Source organism: Oryctolagus cuniculus, chromosome 5 (assembly GCF_964237555.1).
Source record: "Oryctolagus cuniculus chromosome 5, mOryCun1.1, whole genome shotgun sequence".
Classification (NCBI taxonomy): Eukaryota; Metazoa; Chordata; class Mammalia; order Lagomorpha; family Leporidae; genus Oryctolagus; species Oryctolagus cuniculus.
Window position 1 is genome coordinate 10,457,270 of NC_091436.1, and position 19,403 is coordinate 10,476,672.

At 50.6% G+C, this 19,403-nt stretch overlaps 1 protein-coding gene across 21 annotated transcripts in view; it reads right to left on the reverse strand.

Annotated features, from left to right (window-relative positions):
* The window catches only part of ARID1B (AT-rich interaction domain 1B), a 449,775-nt gene that overhangs the window by 64,672 nt on the left and 365,700 nt on the right, over positions 1 to 19,403 (reverse strand). For 20 of the 21 annotated variants that reach the window (XM_051855227.2, XM_051855222.2, XM_051855223.2 and 17 more), the window contains one exon: positions 11,258 to 11,437. The exons of the other annotated variant lie outside the window; for it this stretch is intronic. In XM_051855227.2, coding sequence (XP_051711187.2) covers positions 11,258 to 11,437 — 180 coding nt within the window. The remainder of the gene's footprint in view (positions 1 to 11,257; positions 11,438 to 19,403) is intronic. 21 annotated transcript variants of the gene reach the window in all.

The following is a 19,403-nucleotide window of genomic DNA, read 5'->3' on the forward strand; positions in this document are numbered from 1 at the left end:
TGGTATGCACCCACCCAGGCGAGCCAGAGGGAGACCCGCTCCAGCTGGCAGCTTCCTTCGCCCTGAAAACCAGCCTTGGGAGCCTTCATGAACTGAGGCAGTGGCAGACCCGAGGGCCTGGGAAACTGAGGCAGACAGGGGAAGAGCCGCAGAGGAGAGCCTAGGAGCCCCGAGGAGGAGCGTGCCGGCCGGTCTCTGCCAGCTCCTTAGATTTCACCACCTCTTCGAGAAGGCACACTGCCTGCGGGTGGTATCTGGCAGGAAGAGTCAACCGCATGTTGCCTTCAAGTAAAGGTAAGAAAACGAGTGAACCAAAAACCCAAGGCATTTGATGCTGCTCATCCGCTCCAAGTCCTCCAGCAAACACCGCACAGCCGCCTTCTGAAGCGCCATCCCACGGGACACCGTCTGTTCTCTGTCACACTTCTCAGCAGCACACCCTGGGCGGGCCAGGCTGTGCCAGGCCCGGCCCACGCTGCGCCAGGCCCGGCCCACGCTCCTCTCTGCTGGCAGCACTGAGACCCCACCTCCCTGACCTCACATCCCCTCACTTCCAGGCGAGCTGAGCGGATCTGTGAAACCCAGGGCTCCTTTCTGGCTCTCGCTCTTACTAAAAACAAACAGACTCATTCATAGTTTGCATGCACAAGCAATTAATTCACATATTCGCGCCATTGCTCTGGGCTGCCTCTCCACCCTCCCCTACACTCGGTGAGTGATTCATGTGGTAAGAAGCCTTTATCCGTGAAAACACATGTGCCCTTCGCTTTCGAAGGAAATGAAATCACACTTTAATCTTGTTTTAGAAAACAAGCATTCAGACCCAGTGACTGTATTAGCAAAAGGGGTTGCCGATCCTGTTGAACTCTGCTTCTAGGGAACCCGACATGCTGTGGGCTGGGTGCTTGCCCCTCGCATTTCACAGGCAGTCAGGGGCTCTATTTTAGTGAACGTGAAGGAGAGAGGATGGAGACGCCTAGTTCCCTGGAGCCTCCTTCAGTCTCTCACTCCGGTTACGCACTAAAGAGAGAGGAGCTGGGCGTGGGCGGGTGGGGGGAGGGGCACTGCTGGAGCCCAGCGGCCATGCACCTGCACTTAGAAAGGCACACAGAGTGCTGGGGTCTCGACCTATTTTCCTCCAATCAGCTGGGTCGATTCTACAGACTGGCACTAAGAGCACACATTAAGGGATCTGTTCTAATTATAAAGACTTCTATTCCAGAGAAGAAACATAACGTTCCCTTTTCTTTTCCTTGAAACTTTAAAGACTTTCCTCATTAAACTCACATGCTTGGATAAAAATGACTTTGAAAGGCTTAAAACGGCTTAAGAGGCAGTGAAGGAGGAAGACATAGGCTTCAGGATCTGGGTCCGCACACTGGTGCTGACACTGGCCAGCATGACCCCGGACAGGTCAGCCAAGCTCTCTCACCTGGAGTGTGGTGGGCAGAACGGGCAGGAGGGAAGGCGCGAGAGCAGTGCCAGGTGCAGGGCTGCTCTCGCCATCAGCCATCAGAACAGCACCACTCACAGCACCTTTTCCTGCCACCTTTTTTTTTTTTTTTTTTTTTTTTTTTTGACAGGCAGAGTGGACAGCGAGAGAGAGAGACAGAGAGAAAGGTCTTCCTTTTTCCGCTGGTTCACCCCTCAATGGCCGCTGCGGCTGGCGCACCGCGATGATCCGAAGCCAGGAGCCAGGTACTTCTCCTGGTCTCCCATGGGGTGCAGGGCCCAAGCGCTTGGGCCATCCTTCACTGCCTTCCCGGGCCACAGCAGAGAGCTGGCCTGGAAGAGGAGCAACTGGGATAGAATCCGGCGCCCCGACTGGGACTAGAACCCAGGGTGCCGGCGCCGCATGCGGAGGATTAGCCTATGGAGCCATGGCGCTGGCTTTCCTGCCACCTTTTTAAAAAGGGGGGAAGGGGACCGGCGCTGTGGTGTAGCAGGTAAAGCTGCAGCCTGCAGTGCCGGCATCCCATATGGGTTTCAGTTCTAGTCCTGGCTGCTCCACCTCTGATCCCACTCTCTGCTATGGCCTGGGAAAGCAGTAGAAGATGTCCCAAGTCCTTGGGCCACTGCACCCACGCGGGAGACCTAGAAGAAGCTCCTGGCTCCTGGCTTCAGATTGGCACAGCTCCGGCTGTTGCAGCTATCTGCGGAGTGAACCAGCGGATGGAGGACTCGCTTGCTCGCTCGCTCTCTGTCTGTCTCCACCTCTCTGTAACTCTTTCAAATAAATAAATAAATAAATAAATCTATCTATCAATCTATCTTTGGGGACAAAAATGTGTGCATGGGGCAAAAAAGGATTCACTTGCTCCACCACCCCCTTGCCCATAGCACAGCTTTCTCCCCCAAATAAACAAAGACCAAATAGATAAGCCAAGCAAAATAGGAGAGGAAAAGCCAGGAATGAGAAGTGCAGTCTTATTTCCATGTTTCTCTAATAGATTAGTAATTTGTTGGCACTGGCTCTGACAGAAAACAGATGGACGCCGCATTGAGCACAATGCAGGCAGCAGATGCCTGGCCAGCCCACCTCAGCTGGACGGCGCTCACAGCCAAGGCCGGGAGTCCCAGTTTTCAAGAGGACTCGTCCTGGCTCTCCAGCTCCGGGAAACTGGTCACCAAATGAACTCAGATTTCAACTCCCCACGAGCTGGACCCTCGCACCCCAGAGAGGGGGCAGGATCTCAGGAGGATCATAAGGAATTCTGTACCTGACTCCGGAATACTGAAATCTGCTCATCATAACCAATCAGAACTTCAAGTTTATTGTTCTACTAAGCCAGTAAATGCTTCCACTCATAGGAAATTCCGCTTCTCAGTCTCCATCACTCAACAATGCTATGCTAAGGAACGACTCGACACGCAAGGTGCACACTGTTCTCTATACAGAGCACCAACCAGACATTTTACCCTGGGTAGAAGACATGAGATGTATAACTGGCTACATACTACGATAATAAATCTGTAAATTAGGGCTAATCATGCACTTCTCTTGGTTTTTAGCCAGCCTTTCTGTTCTTCCTATTTTATAGCAGTTGCTACATATTAAACCATGTTTACTAAGACGCAATTTATACACAGTAACAGGAATACACAGTCCTGTAGCTACCAGCCCAACTGAGTTCCAGAATATTTCTGTCACGACAAAAAGCCCCGTTGCCCTCCTGCTTGTTGGTGACGTCACACCCAGTGTCACATAGCGCGGCCTGAGGCGTCAAGCTTTAGAACGGCGTCGGCACGGTGGCATGGATCGGGGGTGTCCCTCTGACTGCTGTGTAGTGTTCCCCTCTGTGAACAGTGTTTCTAGTTTCTGGCAAGTACGAACTGAGCTACTGAAACCGTGTGCGTGGCTCTCTGTGAGGACAGAGGCTTCACTTCTCTGCTGGCTGGGATGCAAACGTGTGTTCAACTCTGCGAAACTAGGCTTTGGAACATTGTGCATTTTCCCAAATACCATGAGAGTTCTCTCTGTCACTGCCAGCACTGGATGTTACCAATTTAAAAAAAATTAGCCATTTTAATAGCTATGTAGTAGAAGTCATTGGGGCTTTAATTTTCATTTCCGTCATTCTAATGATTTTGAGGAGTTTTTCATGTACTTATTTGCTAGTTACCATATTTAAGTAAGATCCTTTCTGTGTGTAAAAAAAAGTTCTTCTAACTTCTCTGTCCACTCAGACCTACTACATACACACACACACACACACACACACACATATTAAAGATTTATTTATTTGAAGTCCGAGTTACACAGAGAGAGGAGAGGCAGAGACAGAGAGGTCTTCCATCTGATGGTTCACTCCCCAGTTGGCTGCAACAGCCGGGGCTGTGCCAATCTTAAGCCAGGAGCCAGGAGCTTCTTCCAGGTCTTCCATGTGGGTGCAGGAGCCCAAGGACTCGGGCCATCTGCTACTGCTTTCCCAGGCCATAGCAGAGAGCTGGATTGGAAGTGGAGCAGCCGGGTCTTGAACTGTGCCCATATGGGATGTGGGCACAGCAGGCCAGGGCTTTAACCTGCGGCACCACAGCGCCAGCCCCCCAGACCTACTGTAAATGCTACTCTTGGGGCCGGTGCTGTGGTGCAGCAGGTAAGAGCTGCCACCTGTGCCTCGGGCATCCCACATGAGCACCGGTTTGAGGTCCGGTCGCTCCACTTCCCATCCAGTTCCCTGGTAATGTGCCTGGGAAAGCAGCAGAAGAGGGTCCAAGCACTTGAGACCCTGAATCCAGGTGGGAAACCCGGGAGAAGCTCCTGAATCCTGGTTTCAGATTGGCTGTTGTGGCCACTTGGGGAGTGAACCAGCAGAAGGAAGATTTCTTTCTCTCTCTGTCTCTCCCTCTCTGTAAATCTTTCAATTAAATAAACAAATATTTAAAAATAAAATAAATGCTACTCTTTCCAGCAGGGAAACTGATCACAGTTAAGAAGGTCCCAAACACGGGTCCAGATGAAGCTGCTTGACCCCAGTGGCACTGGATCCCACTATTTGTGAGACTGGAGATAATTTGGTTTTTTGAACTAATATATAAGATACTTTACTTTTCTGAGATCAACATGCACTTCAAAAAATTCTTTAAAATGTAAACAAAGTAGCAATACTACACAAAGTTCGCAGCCTGGGAGGGAAAGGCCTACTACTCGATGTTACACTATCACTTCAGATCGTCTTTTTTCTCTTAAAATTTTAAAAATGAGGTAATGCAAGTTCAATGCAGAAGACACAGAAGCACAGAAACACAAACACAAACACTGCCCTTGCTCTCACCTGCCTGAGAGGAGACCAGAAAGGACTCTCAGGCACTGAGCAGTCTGCCCAACATCTGGGGCCTCCCAGGCAGGGTCAGGAGGCTCCGCCGGTGTCTCTGGATCACCGTCTTAGAAGAGCGATTCCCGTGAGAAAGCGTGCGTGATGAGGCCCGTCCACGCCAGGCTCCGTGCGTCCACGCAGGTGGCAGGAAGCAGGCAAGTGAAGAATGCAGCGTCACATGGTGACGAGGACCCTGAAGAACAGTGGGGCAGTGCCAACCACAGAGTGCACGGGCAGCAGCTGAGCGTTGTCAACAGGGACCAAGGCCAACATCAAGACTCTGGGGACAGATGGCACTGTCAGGCGCCAATATTTGATACAAGGGCAGCTGGTAAGGAAGAGGGGCCCCGTGGAGCAGGGCATCACCAGCAGCTCCTGGGCGCATGCGCCCCGGAGAGTGACTCGTCACTGCGACACTCGGCTTCCTCGTCGTGAAAAGGGCGCACTACAGAGCTCGTGCATCCTGGGGAGGTGCTGTGCACACAGCGCTGACGGTGGGTGGACAGACCTGACGACGACCAGGCAAAGCCTGTCCTAATAGTAGAATGATTTTTTTATCAGTGTGATCACCTTTACATTATCATACTGCCTTATAGGCCTAATTTTACTACCATAATACAAAGACACTCAAATGTATTCCTTAAAAAGGGATAAGCAACAACAAAACAGCCTGGCCTTAACGTGTGTCTACACAAAGGTGCTAGCTCGACCGGACAGCCAGCTTTAGTATAAAACAGCAGAGCTTCACGGAAGAAAGGAAGGGGCCGAGAGCTGGAAATCCGCGTTGTGCACAGCACCAGCACGTGCGTGCCCTGCGCCTGTGCACACGGGACACGGGACACCCTTCCTCTGCTCACCTGAGCAGTGAGAGGCTACCTGGGCGGGGCCTTACAGATGTGCGAAGCTTGATTCAGTCGATAATCTCCCTATAAACAGACTTTTGCATTAAGCTGTGCATCCACGTGCTTCGCCTACTGCCATCTAAGACTACCACAGTCATGACCTGCGGCAGTGACAGCACCTGCTACGGGGACCACTCGCTTAGTTCTGCACCCAGGGGAGAGGAGCTCTTGTCCTTCCTAGATGCTGATGTTAATGAGCAAACGAAATTGCGAGCCTTGCACTGGTCAAAGTTGCTTTATGCTACTTCTTTTTTTTCATTTGTACTGTAAATTTTCCTGACCTCCCCCTAATTTCGAGGTCTTGATGAATGCATGATCATTATCAATCCAAGAAAAATTCATGCTTCAACCTTGTAACAAAAGGAGACTTGATTACACTAGAACACCTATTGCAACGGGATGATCCAATTAATTTTTTCCTAACATTAGCAAGACAAAAATGCACAAAATTTCAAACATGAAATCCGATTACTCCGCTCGTCTCACACTGCTGATTTAAAGTAACAAGAAGCTGTCACCCCACCATGCAAAGCGTCCGGAGCAGAGGCAAAGACTGCGCATGGCAGCCGCATCTCACCGTGCTTACCGAGAGGACTCGGCTCAAGTCAACAGCAAGAGTGTGCGTCTAGACTTAGGGGAGTGGACACCGAACCCTGGCCTGGCTCGCTAGCTGGTGGGCCGACAACATCCGGCATTCAAGCCGCTCCCCCACAACGGCAGTGCCGCGACCACCACTGGGGAACTGGCTGTTCTGAATGGCATTCATGGTTTGACTTTGCTCAGTTTACATGACACAGCTAATGAGCAAAAGAGAAAGGAAGATTTCAGATGGCATCTAGTTTATTTTAGAGAAAAGCCTTTCGAACCCTTCTGAAAATGAACTTTTACCAAAATAGTTTGGAAATAAAAATTCAGACCTAGCTGATCGGAGGTTTCTGCTTCTGTGAGAACTAAGGCACAGGACCAGGGCTGTGTCAGTGTGGAACCTGTGTGGCAGTGTGTGGCGGTCCTGCACAGACCTCCTGATGCTGCCAGCCACGTGAGTGACAACTGGGAAGGATCGAGATGCAGAATTATTATTTGTCCAAAGTAACACATTTATTTGTGGCAAAACTAAGGCTAGGTTCTTATTTTTGCCATTAGTGACAAATATGCAAAAAAGCACGTGGGGATGGTCAGTGTGAGAGACACTTTCCTAGAGAATAAGAAAACTCGAAGACCGAGTCTTTGTCCTCAAACATTTTTTTTAAAAAGGTTATGAAGGGGCCGGTGCTGTGGCTCACTAGGTTAATCCTCCGCCTGCGGCGCTGGCATCCCATATGGGTGCCAGTTCTAGTCCCGGCTGTTCCTCTTCCAGTCCAGCTCTCTGTTGTGGCCCTGGAGGGCAGTGGAGGATGGCCCAGGTGCTTGGGCCCCTGCACCCACATGGGAGACCAGGAAGAAGCACCTGGCTCCTGGCTTCGGATCAGTGCAGCGCCGGCCCGGCCGCGGCGGCCATTTGGGGAGTGAACCTTTCTCTCTCTCTCTCTCTCTCACTGTGTATAACTATACCTGTCAAAAAATAAATAAAAACATTAAAAAAAAAGTTTATGAAGATACTGATCTCAGCTCTTTCCCGTAGAACTCACTTGTGAGTAAGAACACGCTCATTACAGGCTTCTTTCTATGTACTAAAGCAGGTCCTGACGGCCACCCCTGGCCCACGCTGTCAGTACCACGCTGTTTGCTTGAAGGCAGGAAAGCGCAGTTTGACAAACTGCACTGGACTCAAACCTCTGTGCATTCAGGCTGGCTCCGCCCACTGGTCACGCCCATTCCTAACCCCGCCTCCCCCTGCTGGTCTAGCTCCACACCCGTGTTTGCAGAGCTCCTTGCTCCTTTGAGGCAAGTCCTCGCTTCTGGTTTTGCTCCCTAGCAGCTCAGGGCTGGAGGACCCGTGAGGCCCCAGTGGCCCTGCAGTCGGGCTCCCTCCCCAGCTGTGGTGAGGGTGATTACTCAACTTCCCAAGGCTTCCCGTCAGCAGAACGGCTAATCAGCCTGGCTCTGCCTCCTAACCTCACTAGACTGCTCTGTGCCGTGGCTGTTCCTCCGTGAAGTGGGGCTGGAACAACACCTTGTACCAACATGCTGCCCAGAACAAACGACAGTGTGGAGCACGCTTTGCACAGGACCCACGACACAGGGTCACCATCGCCAGCAATGACCTTGAAGAAGCCGCTGCCTTGGACGATGACGCTGGTGGGTGAGAAATATTTTCCCGAGCTCTCTTTTAAAAAGACAAAACCAGGGGCCAGTGCTGCGGCGTAGTGGGTAAAGCGGTCACCTGCAGTGCTGGCATCCCATATGGGCACCAGTTTCAGTCCCAGTTGCTAAAGTTTTGATCCAGCTCTCTGCTGTGGCCTGGGAAAGCAGTAGAAGATGGGCCAAGTCCTTGGGCCCCTGAAACCACACGGGAGACCCAGAAGAAGCTCCTGGCTTTGGATTGGCACAGCCCCGGCCGTTGTAGCCAGCTGGGGAGTGAACCAGCAGATGGAAGACCTCTCATTCTCTCTCCGCCTAACTCTGACTTTCAAATAAATAAATAAATCTTAAAAAAAAAAAAAAAAAAAGACAAAAGCAGGGGCCGGCGCTGTGGTGCAGTAGGTTAATCTGCCTGCGGTGCTGGCGTCCCATATGGCACCAATTCTAGCCCTGGCTGCTCCTATTCCGATCCAGCTCTCTGCTATGGCCTGGGAAAGAGTAGAAGATGGCCCAGGTCCTTGTGTCCCTGCACCTGCATGGGAGACCTGGAAGATCTTGGCTCCTGGTTTCAGATTGGCCCAGCTTTGGCCACTGCAGCCATTTGGGGGGTGAACCAGCAGATGGAAGACCTTTCTCTCTTTCTCTTCCTTTGTCTGTAACTCTACTTCTCAAATAAATAAATAAAATCTTAAAAAAAAAAAAAAGAAGACAAAACCAGAAGAAAGCCATCTAGTTCAGAACAGAAACACAGGCCACAACTAACAGCCTTTGGGTGACTGCACGAGAGCCTCTGTAGACACAGGAGACCTTAAAACATGAACATGCAAGCTGAATATTTGGCAAATAAATTGAGTAATCAGGAAGAGGAAGGAAAGAGAAAACTTCATTAGGGTCCCTGTTTAAAAGGATCAGCCAAGAAAGAAAAGCAACGCTCAGAGTCCTGGCTGAGCTGGACAATCCCAGCTGCAGCATAATCCCCTGCCACTCAGTGTTCGCCGAGAAAAGACCGCGGAGGAAGGGGTCGGAACTCCGAGGACCAGGAATGGTTTCCAGCTTTGGCAGTGAGCCTCCGGGCGGGACCCTGGGGCCCAGGCCCCAGAGAAGACTGCGGGGCGACGTTCCTGGGAGCTGCAGCACGCAGGGGTCAGCTCCATCCCCGCTTCACGCGGCTTCTACCATCCACCTGCACTCAGGACTCGTGCCTTAAAAACCCCAGTAAAAAGCCTCGTGACTTTGTAATCACATGTCATGCAGGAGACTGTGCACTGCACACATCTGGGAGGCTGTGGGGCTGAGCAGAGTCTGGGTTCCTGGACACCAGACTGGAGGCACCTCTGAAGGCTACAGAATCCAACTTGCGCATTTTCCAGAGGAAACGGCAAAGTAACAGAAAAGGGAGCAAGCAGTTTGCAGACACAGCGCGGTGGGATGCAGCCTCCCGGGCTCAGTGCTCGTGAACGAGAAGTCTTCATGGGCTCTGGCTCCAGAAAACCGAGGGGTCTATTTCAAAAAGAAGCGCATTCTGCAGAAATTACCTCCTGCTCGCAACTCCTGCAGCGCAAGCCCTTCCTTAGCAGCTCACAGAGACTTTGCCGCGAGCGCCAGCTCTGCCTCCGTTCCCAAGTACAGGAAGAGGCTCCAAGAGCGAACCAGCTCAGCGTACAGGGGCCCATTTGGAAGAGTGTGCAAAGTCTTCAGGGTTTTAAGGGTTAAGTCCTTGACATTCTGGGAACAGGGGTCCCACCTGTCTCCAGCTACACTTTGAGCAAAGTTATCGTTTTCTGTGCCTACAGCAACCAGCAGACAGCGTTTCCGACGGTCCCTTAAGTCATCTTCCCATGACAGGCAAGGAAACCTGCCTGGAAGATGCTCACCGTGGCCAGCGAGCGGGTAGACAGGTGGGCTCTCACAGCGTGCACCTTTCAGTTCAGCCTTGGCTCAGCAACCGACGGCTGCTGGTCACAATGACCTGGGACCAACAGGGAGTTCACCAGCAGCCTGCCTGTCACTGTCCCCTGGTACTTCACTTCCTCAGGCTCTCTGCAGTCGGTAACACAGAAAACTGCTTAGGATCCGGCGACACAGGAAGCAAGCCAGCCTCCACTTCTCGTTGTCCTCTGGCTACAGGGTGGGGACGCCAGCAGGAAGGGATGCTACAGGAAGTTTTGTGTGGGGCATTCTGGAAGGGAAACGTAACCCAGCAACGTAAAGCGAGGACAGTGCTACCCTGGCAGTACCGAAAGTGCTTCCACTCCGTCAGAAAGCAGCACCCTACTCTGCTCACATGCACTTCACTCTGCCAGGGCCTGTGTGGCCTCCTGGGCTCCCAGGCGTGTGCCTGCAGGCCGCAAGGCTCTGGGGCCCCCGGTACAGCTCAGTCAGCTTTGCAGACGCCAGCACCCCTGGGAGACACCAGAACTCTGCCTTGGGGAGACCAGTCTTGCTGTGGAGGTGGTCAACATGCAGCTACGGCTTTCTGTTGGGCACTTGTCCCCGTTGCTTGGAATATTCCTGCTACAGTACTTCCAGAAGTGAGGCAACTCTGGGATCTGTGCCAGATACTCTCATTCGCTCCAAATTACACATTAATGTCTGATTGAAATAAACAAAACATAAAGAAGGTGCGAGATTCCAATGTCTTATTGCAAAAACTGACTTGGAAAAACAATATGTATCAGGTGGAAAACCTTGATAAAAGGATTCTATGTGTATTAGACAAAACCAGATTGACTTCCAGGAAGCTGGAATATCAACAGTGAATTCCAGGCATTGCTCCACTTATTTTCCTACTCTTTCCTTTTTTTCCTCTTGGAAAGACCTGCACCCACATGCTAAGAGTCAGGCTGGTGATGGCTGGGAATTGGGAACTACTGTTCACGTGCTGTAGCACCATAGCGACAGGGTGGGAGAAGTGTGTGGGTGACATCTGGCGAGCCAGGAGCTCACGGCACTCAAGGTGATTACTGACGGAGGTGCAAAACCAGAATCCAACACGATGAAGGCCAAGCTCTAAATCAGAAACATTCTGAAGACAAGGCTGCGCTCTGTTCTCACTAAGCCACTGGGCCGACTCGTCAGACAGATGCTCAGTCCTTGTTTGCAATACGTGTGGAGGATCACTTACCACAGCATCTCGCACGTACGTGCCTACAGAACAGTGCCTACTCCTCCCCCATCACAGACAACTGACCACTGTGGGGTTATGTTAATGACAGAGCCTTCAAGTACGTTTCCGAAGGCCTCAAAAGACCATTTCTATCGTCTTCTGCACGCACTTCGGACAAACTTGTTCTTTACCTTGTGGTCCATACTGACTCATCTGTGGACCGTAAGCCCCACTGGAGTTACTCTGCTGAAAGCTACTGATTCCAGGATGCATCTGGCCCCCAGGAGACGGATGAGGCGACATAGATGGTCCTGTCTGCTGAGGTCCATACTGAGACATCTGAGGGTTTCTTTGTGTGCCTGCCATAAAACCTAAGTGGAAACAAATGGAAACACATCAATGCAGGCATTGCATAACCTCATCACAAAAATGGACATGGAACGTGTGGCAGGTGGAGGTGAGAAGCCTGGTGCTGTGAGAGCCCCCTAAAAAAACGTCGAAAGACATCTAGCAGTCAGCCTGGGAGACCTGGGAGGGATACTCGGGTGGAACCTTCAGCTCTGTTAGGCCTCCCAGGAACTCGATGGCTTGTGGACTTGAACTAGGGATGAGGGGGAGAACAAGCAAGAAGCCTTCATTTTTCCTGCAGATAAGGCCTCTACAAGTTGCAGCAGCAGGTGCTTGGTGCTGTATGGCAAGGCCTCTACTCTCGCCAGGCTGGGTGCACTGTGTGCACCCCTCACAGCCTTTGCTCTGGGATGCAGGGCAGGGCTCAGGCCAAATTCCCACCCCCTCTCTTGCCCAGGCAGCACCCAGTATCCAGCACCCAGCACACAGCGCTTCTTAAAACTGAAGGTGTTTGGCCGGCGCCGTGGCTCACTAGGTTAATCCTCTGCCTGTGGCGCCGGCACCCCGGGTTCTAGTCAAGGTCAGGGCGCCGGATTCTGTCCCGGTTGCTCCTCTTCCAGTCCAGCTCTCTGCTGTGGCCCGGGAGTGCAGTGGAGGATGGCCCAAGTGCTTGGGCCCTGCACACTCATGGGAGACAAAGAGGAAGCACCTGGCTCCGGATCGGCGCAGCACACCGGCCGTGGCAACCATTTAGGGGGTGACCCAACGGAAGGAAGATCTTTCTCTTTGTCTCTCTCACTGTCTAACTCTGCCTGGCAAACACAAACAAACAAACAAACAAAACTGAAGGCGTTTATGCTTGAGATGGAATTGAGTTCTACTTGGACGAGAGATGTGCTTGTGTGTACAAAACAGAGAACAACACAGTGACTCCTGGTGGCAAACCTAACAAAATAAGAGTAATCTGGGGAAAGGTGACGTGTGCCCATGGGAACAGTGGCACTGCTCACGCCAAATTCCAAAGCAACCTTCCTAAAGGCCACTGGACCCGGAATCTGTGTGATGCTGTACCCCACAACTATTGAGAGGCAAGTAAACAAAAGTGGATGTTAGGAAAAAAGAGAAAATACATCTTTACCTTCTGCAGAACTGTAATGTCAGATTCACCTCATCAGTTCAGGCAAATCAGAGTGAGTGAGTGGAGAGAGCTGTGACGTGCTCATTTGACCAAGAGGTCCCCTCATCAAGACATACACCTGAGGAAAAGCTCGTGTTCTCAAACTTGCATACTACACTTGATCTTAGCCGAAAGGTTGAGAAGCGATCAAACTAGTATACTAAGGGCAGTTGGAAAGGCAGCTCTCAGACCCGGGGGGTTTGCGTTGGTGCAAGTGCCCATGACCATGAAGGCCGCAACAACGGACAAGCTTGCTGTCTACTGCGGGAGACCACAGGGCAGCAGTTTCCACCAGAAGTCCCCAGAAGCAGCTGGAAGGCCAGACGGTGTCTGGACCCAATGTCACATTAAACCCGGGAGGCTGGGGCCAGTGCTGTGGCACTGTGGGCTGGACCACTGCCTAAGAGGCCAGAGTCCCACATATGCACCAGTTCCAGCCCCAACTGTTCCACTTCCCACTCAGCTCCCTGTTACTGTGCCTGGGAAAGCCATGGAAAAAGGTCCCTCTGTCCATGTGGGAGACCCGATGGAGCTCTCGGCTCCTGGCTTTGGCCTGGCTCAGCCCTGGCTGTTGCAGCCATTTGGGAAGTGAACCAGCAGATGGAAGACCCCTCTCTCTCTTCCCATTTATCTCTGTAGGTCTGCCTTTCAAATAAATACATAAATCTTAAAAAAATAAACTTAGGAGGCTAGATGGGGCGGCACAGGTTTTAACATCATGATTCCACTGCAGCAAGGAAAAGATGTCTTCTAACGCTGCTCTGTCAGAGACATAAAGTACCCAGAGCTCCTCCTTATTATTATATTTAATTTAACTTATAAAGAATTCGGGCTCAATTGGCAGCTCCCAGATATAAATCATCATAGAAAATGTTTGCTTTTTCAGATCTGAAAACAAACAGAAATCAGAGCACTGAAATTACTATAAATGATTGCATCTGAAAGATGTTACATGAAATATTTATCTAAGCTTAACTGTAAAATTCTCAAGAGTTCCAGCCGGCGCCGTGGCTCAATAGGCTAATCCTCCACCTTGCGGCGCCGGCACACCGGGTTCTAGTCCCGGTTGGGGCGCCGGATTCTGTCCCGGTTGCCCCTCTTCCAGGCCAGCTCTCTGCTATGGCCAGGGAGTGCAGTGGAGGATGGCCCAGGTGCTTGGGCCCTGCACCCCATGGGAGACCAGGAAAAGCACCTGGCTCCTGGCTCCTGCCAGGATCAGCGCGGTGCGCCGGCTGCAGCGGCGGCCATTGGAGGGTGAACCAACGGCAAAGGAAGACCTTTCTCTCTCTGTCTCTCTCTCACTGTCCACTCTGCCTGTCAAAAAAATAAAAAAAAAAAATAAAAAAAAAAAAAAAAAAAAAAAAAAAAAATAAAAAAAAAAAAAAAAAAAAAAAAAAAAAAAAAGAGTTCCACAGAATTCTGTTTAATATAAAATGTGTTTCAGCTCCACACAGACTGTGAGGGTCCCCCTCCCCCTGGGGGAGACCGACTGCTTTCCTCTTCATCAGTTAGGGACAATCACATGGTCTCCTAGTTAGCATCCCATTTCAGTTCAACCGTGAAGGCGTCCACGCCCAAGGCCTCGGAACCTCTCCCAACACATACAGCCCTGAGTTACTGTGGCCTCTTGGGACAACGACTCCAGGCGTCAGGTCTGTTCAAATGAGCTCTCAGGATTTTAAACTGGGCAAGTTATTTCTTTGTTTCTGACTATTTAATGAGCCCCTGAAACACGTCTCAAAGCTAACTCAGACAGGATGGTCAGAGCCTCCACTTCCCGTAACGTGGGGACAAAGTTGCAGAGCTTTTCTGGTAGGTGTGGAATCCACCTCTGCACAGTGACCAGAGGTGGAAGGCCTGCTGGCCTCCGGGCGCGGCTCACAGAAGTGCTGCAGGGTGGCAGACTGCGAGGAGGAGCTGTCTGCAGCTTGCTGGTGGCCTAGCAGGGAGGGTGGGTGTGTCAGTGAGCGGAAGGTGGGGCTCACAGAATCCAGCTGGCCTTGTGACCTTTGTGTGGTAAACTATAATTTCACCAAATGAAGACGAGGTCTATGATAAGAATCAACCAAGATAACAGGTGAGAGGAATCTGCAACATGTGACACAGGTAGTAAGAGACGATGATGGTGGTGGTGATGGTGATGAGGGTGGTGATGGTGATGGTGGTGATGATGGTGGTGGTGATGGTGGTGGTGATGGTGGTAGTGGTAGTGACGGTGGTGATGGTGGTGATAGTGGTAGTGGTAGTGACAGTGGTGATGGTGGCGGTGATGGTGATGGTGATGGTGGTGATGGTGGTGGTGATAGTGGTAGTGATGGTGATGGTGATGATGATGGTGGTAATAGTGGTGATAGTGGTGATGGTGGTGGTGATGGTGGTGGTGATGATGGTGGTGATAGTGGTGATGGTGGTGGTGGTGATGGTGGTGGTGATGGTGGTGGTGATGGTGATGGTGGTGGTGATAGTGGTAGTGATGGTGGTGGTGATGGTGGTGGTGATGATGGCGATGGTGGTGATGGCGATGGTGGTGGCAGTGATGGTGGTTCCAATAGTGGTAGTGATGGTGGTGATAGTGGTAGTGATGGTGGTGATGGTGATGGTGGTGGTGATGGTGGTGGTGGTGGTGGTGGTTTTCTGGTTCATAAATCTTTTACCTCCTGACTATCCCACCTACTCAGGTATAACCTTCTCATTCCTATTTCTTACCAGAGTTCGCTTGTCAAAGCAAACTTCTTTTCAGGGATCCTTTCAGAGATATTTTATAATTTGTGGTTGTGCTTTACTCTGTATTTCTTGTACCAGGGATAAATGTGAACACTGTTTTATAGCTTTTAACTTCCTGTTCTAGAACTGTCTCCTATCACCTCCAGTTTTCTATTGGGCACTCTAAGTCTTGCCTATGAAGTATTTCATCTCACAGACACTGCTCTCTACCAAGCAGCTGCATGGCCCACCAAACTCTTGCCCCTGTCATCCTGTGGAGATCTGGCCCTTCAGCTTGAGGAATACTGGTACAGGTCATGAGTGCACTATGAAAAATATTTATTTTGGTACTAGCATGTTTGAAATCTATGCAGAGCACTTTTTATAATACGTATTTTCATGAACTTTTGAAGACTCTAAGTATTCACAGATTTCAAAATCTGCACCAAGACAAACTTATTTTTTAATTACATTTTCCAGGAACACTTTTTAAAAAAAGATTTATTTATTTATTCATTTGAAAGGCAGAGTGACAGATAGAAGGAGAGACAGAGAGATCTTCCATCTGCTGGTTCACCCTTCCAAATAGTCGCGACAGCCAGAGCTGGGCTGGGCCGAAGGGGCAGGAGTCAGGAACTCCAGCTGGGTCTCCCACATGGATGGCAGGGACTCCAGTACTTGAGCAATCATCTGCCTGCTTCTCAGGCTCATGTGCAGGGAACTGGATCAGAAGCTGAGCAGCCAGGACGTGAACTGGCACACAGACATGGGACGCAGGCGCCCTAAGTGGAGGCTTAACATGCAGTGCCACAACACGGCCCTCTTTTTGGAGTACGCTCAGGCTGTCAGGGCAGGAGACTGACGGGACTGACAAGCATCTTTAAAGCTAAGTTGACGTAATTCGCAGCATATAGAAAGGACTGAAGGGGAGTGAGGTTAAAAGTTAGAAGGCCGTGTAGGGGTTAGACAAAGTGACACATGATGATAAATGCCAGGATCCTACTGGAAAAGGCTTCCACAATGGATATAACTGGATTTTTAAAGCTTATGGAATAATGCAATTGTCTAAATAAATTGATGGAAATTTCAGTTACCTAAAAAACAAGTCTCTGTTAAAATTTTTCATCCTCAATAAACAAATTGTTACGTCTATTAGTCGTTTCCTCGTCTGGAAAAACAGAGGCAATCCTATCTCCTTCAGGGGTTACTGTGGGGATTAGTAAGATTAAAAAAAAAAAAAAACCTATTAAAAAAAAAGAGCCAGGGACACAGTCAGCTGTCAACAAACATCAGTCTTCACTACAGTTCTGTATCGAGCTCCAGGAAGCCGCAGAGGCTGCCAGGTGATCCAGCCAGCTGGGACGTCAGTCGGGGCTCCCACGATGGCTGCGCAGAGCTCAGAAGCTAACTTAACCTTTCTGGCCTCAGTGTCCTCGCCTGTATTTTTTAAAACAGGGGATGCCGTGTAATAGTTGTAGGGACACTTCTAGCTCAGGTTCTCTTTGATTATAGTTTAAACATTTTTCTTTCCTGGGAAAATCAGAGTTGGGTCTCTAATTTCCATGTACAAATGGCAGTGGTTCTTGTTTAGTTTTCCTTTTTTTTTTTTTTTTTAAAGATTCTTTTGTCTTTTGTTCATTTGAAAGGCAGGGTTACAGACAGGGAGATGCAGAGGCAGAGAGAGAGAATCTGCTGGTTCACTCCCCAGCGGCCAGGGCGAGGCCAGACCAAAGCCAGGTGCCTGGAACTCCATCTGGGTCTCCCAGGTTGGGGTGGGGGTCCACCACTGCTTTCCCAGGTGCATCAGCAGGGAGCTGGATCAGAAGCGGGGCAGTCTGGACTTGAACTGGTGCCCATATGGGGTGCTGGCCCTGCAGGCAGCGGCTTAACCCACTGAGTCACAGTGCCAGCGCTGGCTGGGATTCCTGCATCCCATATAGGAGAGCCTGAGTTCCTGTTCTGACTTCTCTCCCAGTCCCAGCTCCAGTTTTCTGCTAACGTACACCGTGAGAGGCAAATGATGTTCCAAGTGGATGAATCCCAGCCCCCATGTGGAAGATCTGGCCTAACTCCTGGCTGCTGGCTCCGACTGGCTCAGCCCTAGCCCCAGCTGCTGTGGTACCCAGGGTATGAGCCAGTGTATGGGAGTTTACTCTCTGTCATCTCTGTCTCTCTTCCTCTGATACATGAATGAGAACTTAAAAGTCCCTACCTGTTTATAGTGACATATTTATTGGACTGTATTTTTTTTAAAGCAGTTGTTAGAAAGTGGCAGCCTGTAACAGTCTGAGAATAGAAAACCTGACAGCTGAGAGAATGCAGCCGCATTTTCAGAAAGGTGTGAAACGTTTCCAGTTACAAACCATCTGAGTTTAGAAAACCAAACTTTCCAGAAAGGGAAATTTAGAAAGTACAAAATGAATTTCCTATAAAATATAAAATATACTGAGTTACTAAATGTACTATGAAATTCTATGTCTCAAGCAGATACCTACCATGGGAAAATTCAAACTTCAGACACAGCACTAAACTAGACAGTTGTTACTTACTTTATACAAAGCCAAGTTTCTTGGAATTTCACCCACAGTGGAAATGCCAGCAGGTTTTTGGGAGTGAGTTTACTATTTGTGAGTCCGGTGACGATGTACAGTCACAAACCCTTGCATTACCCGCGCCGATGAAGAGACGTGTTTCTCATACGCGCCATCAGAGCTGCACTTTACGGGGAGAAAACCCATCTGAGCCCAAGCTGATGCTCACAGAGAGGCTTTGTGGCACAGGAGCACTGCGCGGCCACGCTGGGCCTTCAGCAATCAGGGCGGGTGAGAGGAGCCTCCGCCAGGCCCGTGCGAGGCTGGGGGCTTTCTGTCTGAAACAATGCTCGCAGGCTCAACCTGAGAGTCGAATGGATGCGTGCACAAGTGCTTTAGCACTGAAAAACGCGTGGAAATGCTACCCAGAGGCCCTGCTATGGCCTTCAGTATAATTCTCTGAGCCCTTTATTCATTGTGACTTCCATTCCAAGCTCTGAAACACAATAATGTTACACAAATCTACCAGCATGCCTCTGCTACCTTAGCATTCATAGGATGGCAGCAGGATGAGAGAGTGTTTATTTATTGAGATTTACTGACTTATTTATGTATTGAAAGGCAGAGCAACAGAGAGGGGGAGAGAGAGCGAGAGCGAGAGAGTGAGCGAGCGAGCCCTAGTTAGTTGGCTTCCATCTGCTGGGTCACTTTCCAAATGGCTCCAACAGTCAGGGTTGGGCCAGGCCAAGTCAGGAGCCAGGAAGTCCATCTGGCCCTCCCACAAGGGTGGCAGAGTACTTGGGGCATCATCAGCTGTGATTCCAGGAGCGTTAGCAGGGAGTTGGATCAGAAGAGCATCTGGGATGGGATCGTTGCTCCAATATGGGATGCCAGCATGGCAAGCAGAGGCTTATCATGATGTGCCACAAAGCCGGCCCTACTATTTATTTCAGAGCCAGAGCCAGAGCCAGAGCCAGAGCCAGAGCCAGAGCCAGAGCCAGAAAGAGAGAGAGAGAGAGAGAGAGAGAGAGAGAGAGATGTTCTATCCACTGGTTCACCCCTCAAATGCCTGCAACAGTGGGACTCAAGCCAGGTCTCACATGTGGGTGGCAGGAACCCAACCACTTGAGTCACCACGGCTTTCTCCTAGGGTCTGCATTGGGGCGGAAGCTGGAGTCAGGAGAGGGAGCCAGGAATCAAACCTGGATACTCTGATGTGCATCTTAACCATCAGGCTAAATGCCCACCCCTAAGAGAATACCCCTTTTTAAAGAATTCTTGTCATCGACAAACTTGAGTTAGTCAAGGGGCTGGTGTTGTGGTGTAGCTGGTAAAGCTGCCGCCTGCAGCGCTGGTGCCCTGTCTCGGCTGCTCCACTTCCGATCCAGCTCTCTGAAATGGCCTGGGAAAGCAGCGGAAGATGGCCCAAGTGCTTGGGTCCCTGCACCCTGTCGAAGGCCTGGAAGAAGCTCCTGCTTCAGCCTGGCCCCACCCCAGCCATTGGCAGCCATCTCAGGGGTAAACCAATGGATGGACGCTATCTCTCTCTGTCTCTTCCTCTTCCTCTCTCTCTCTGTA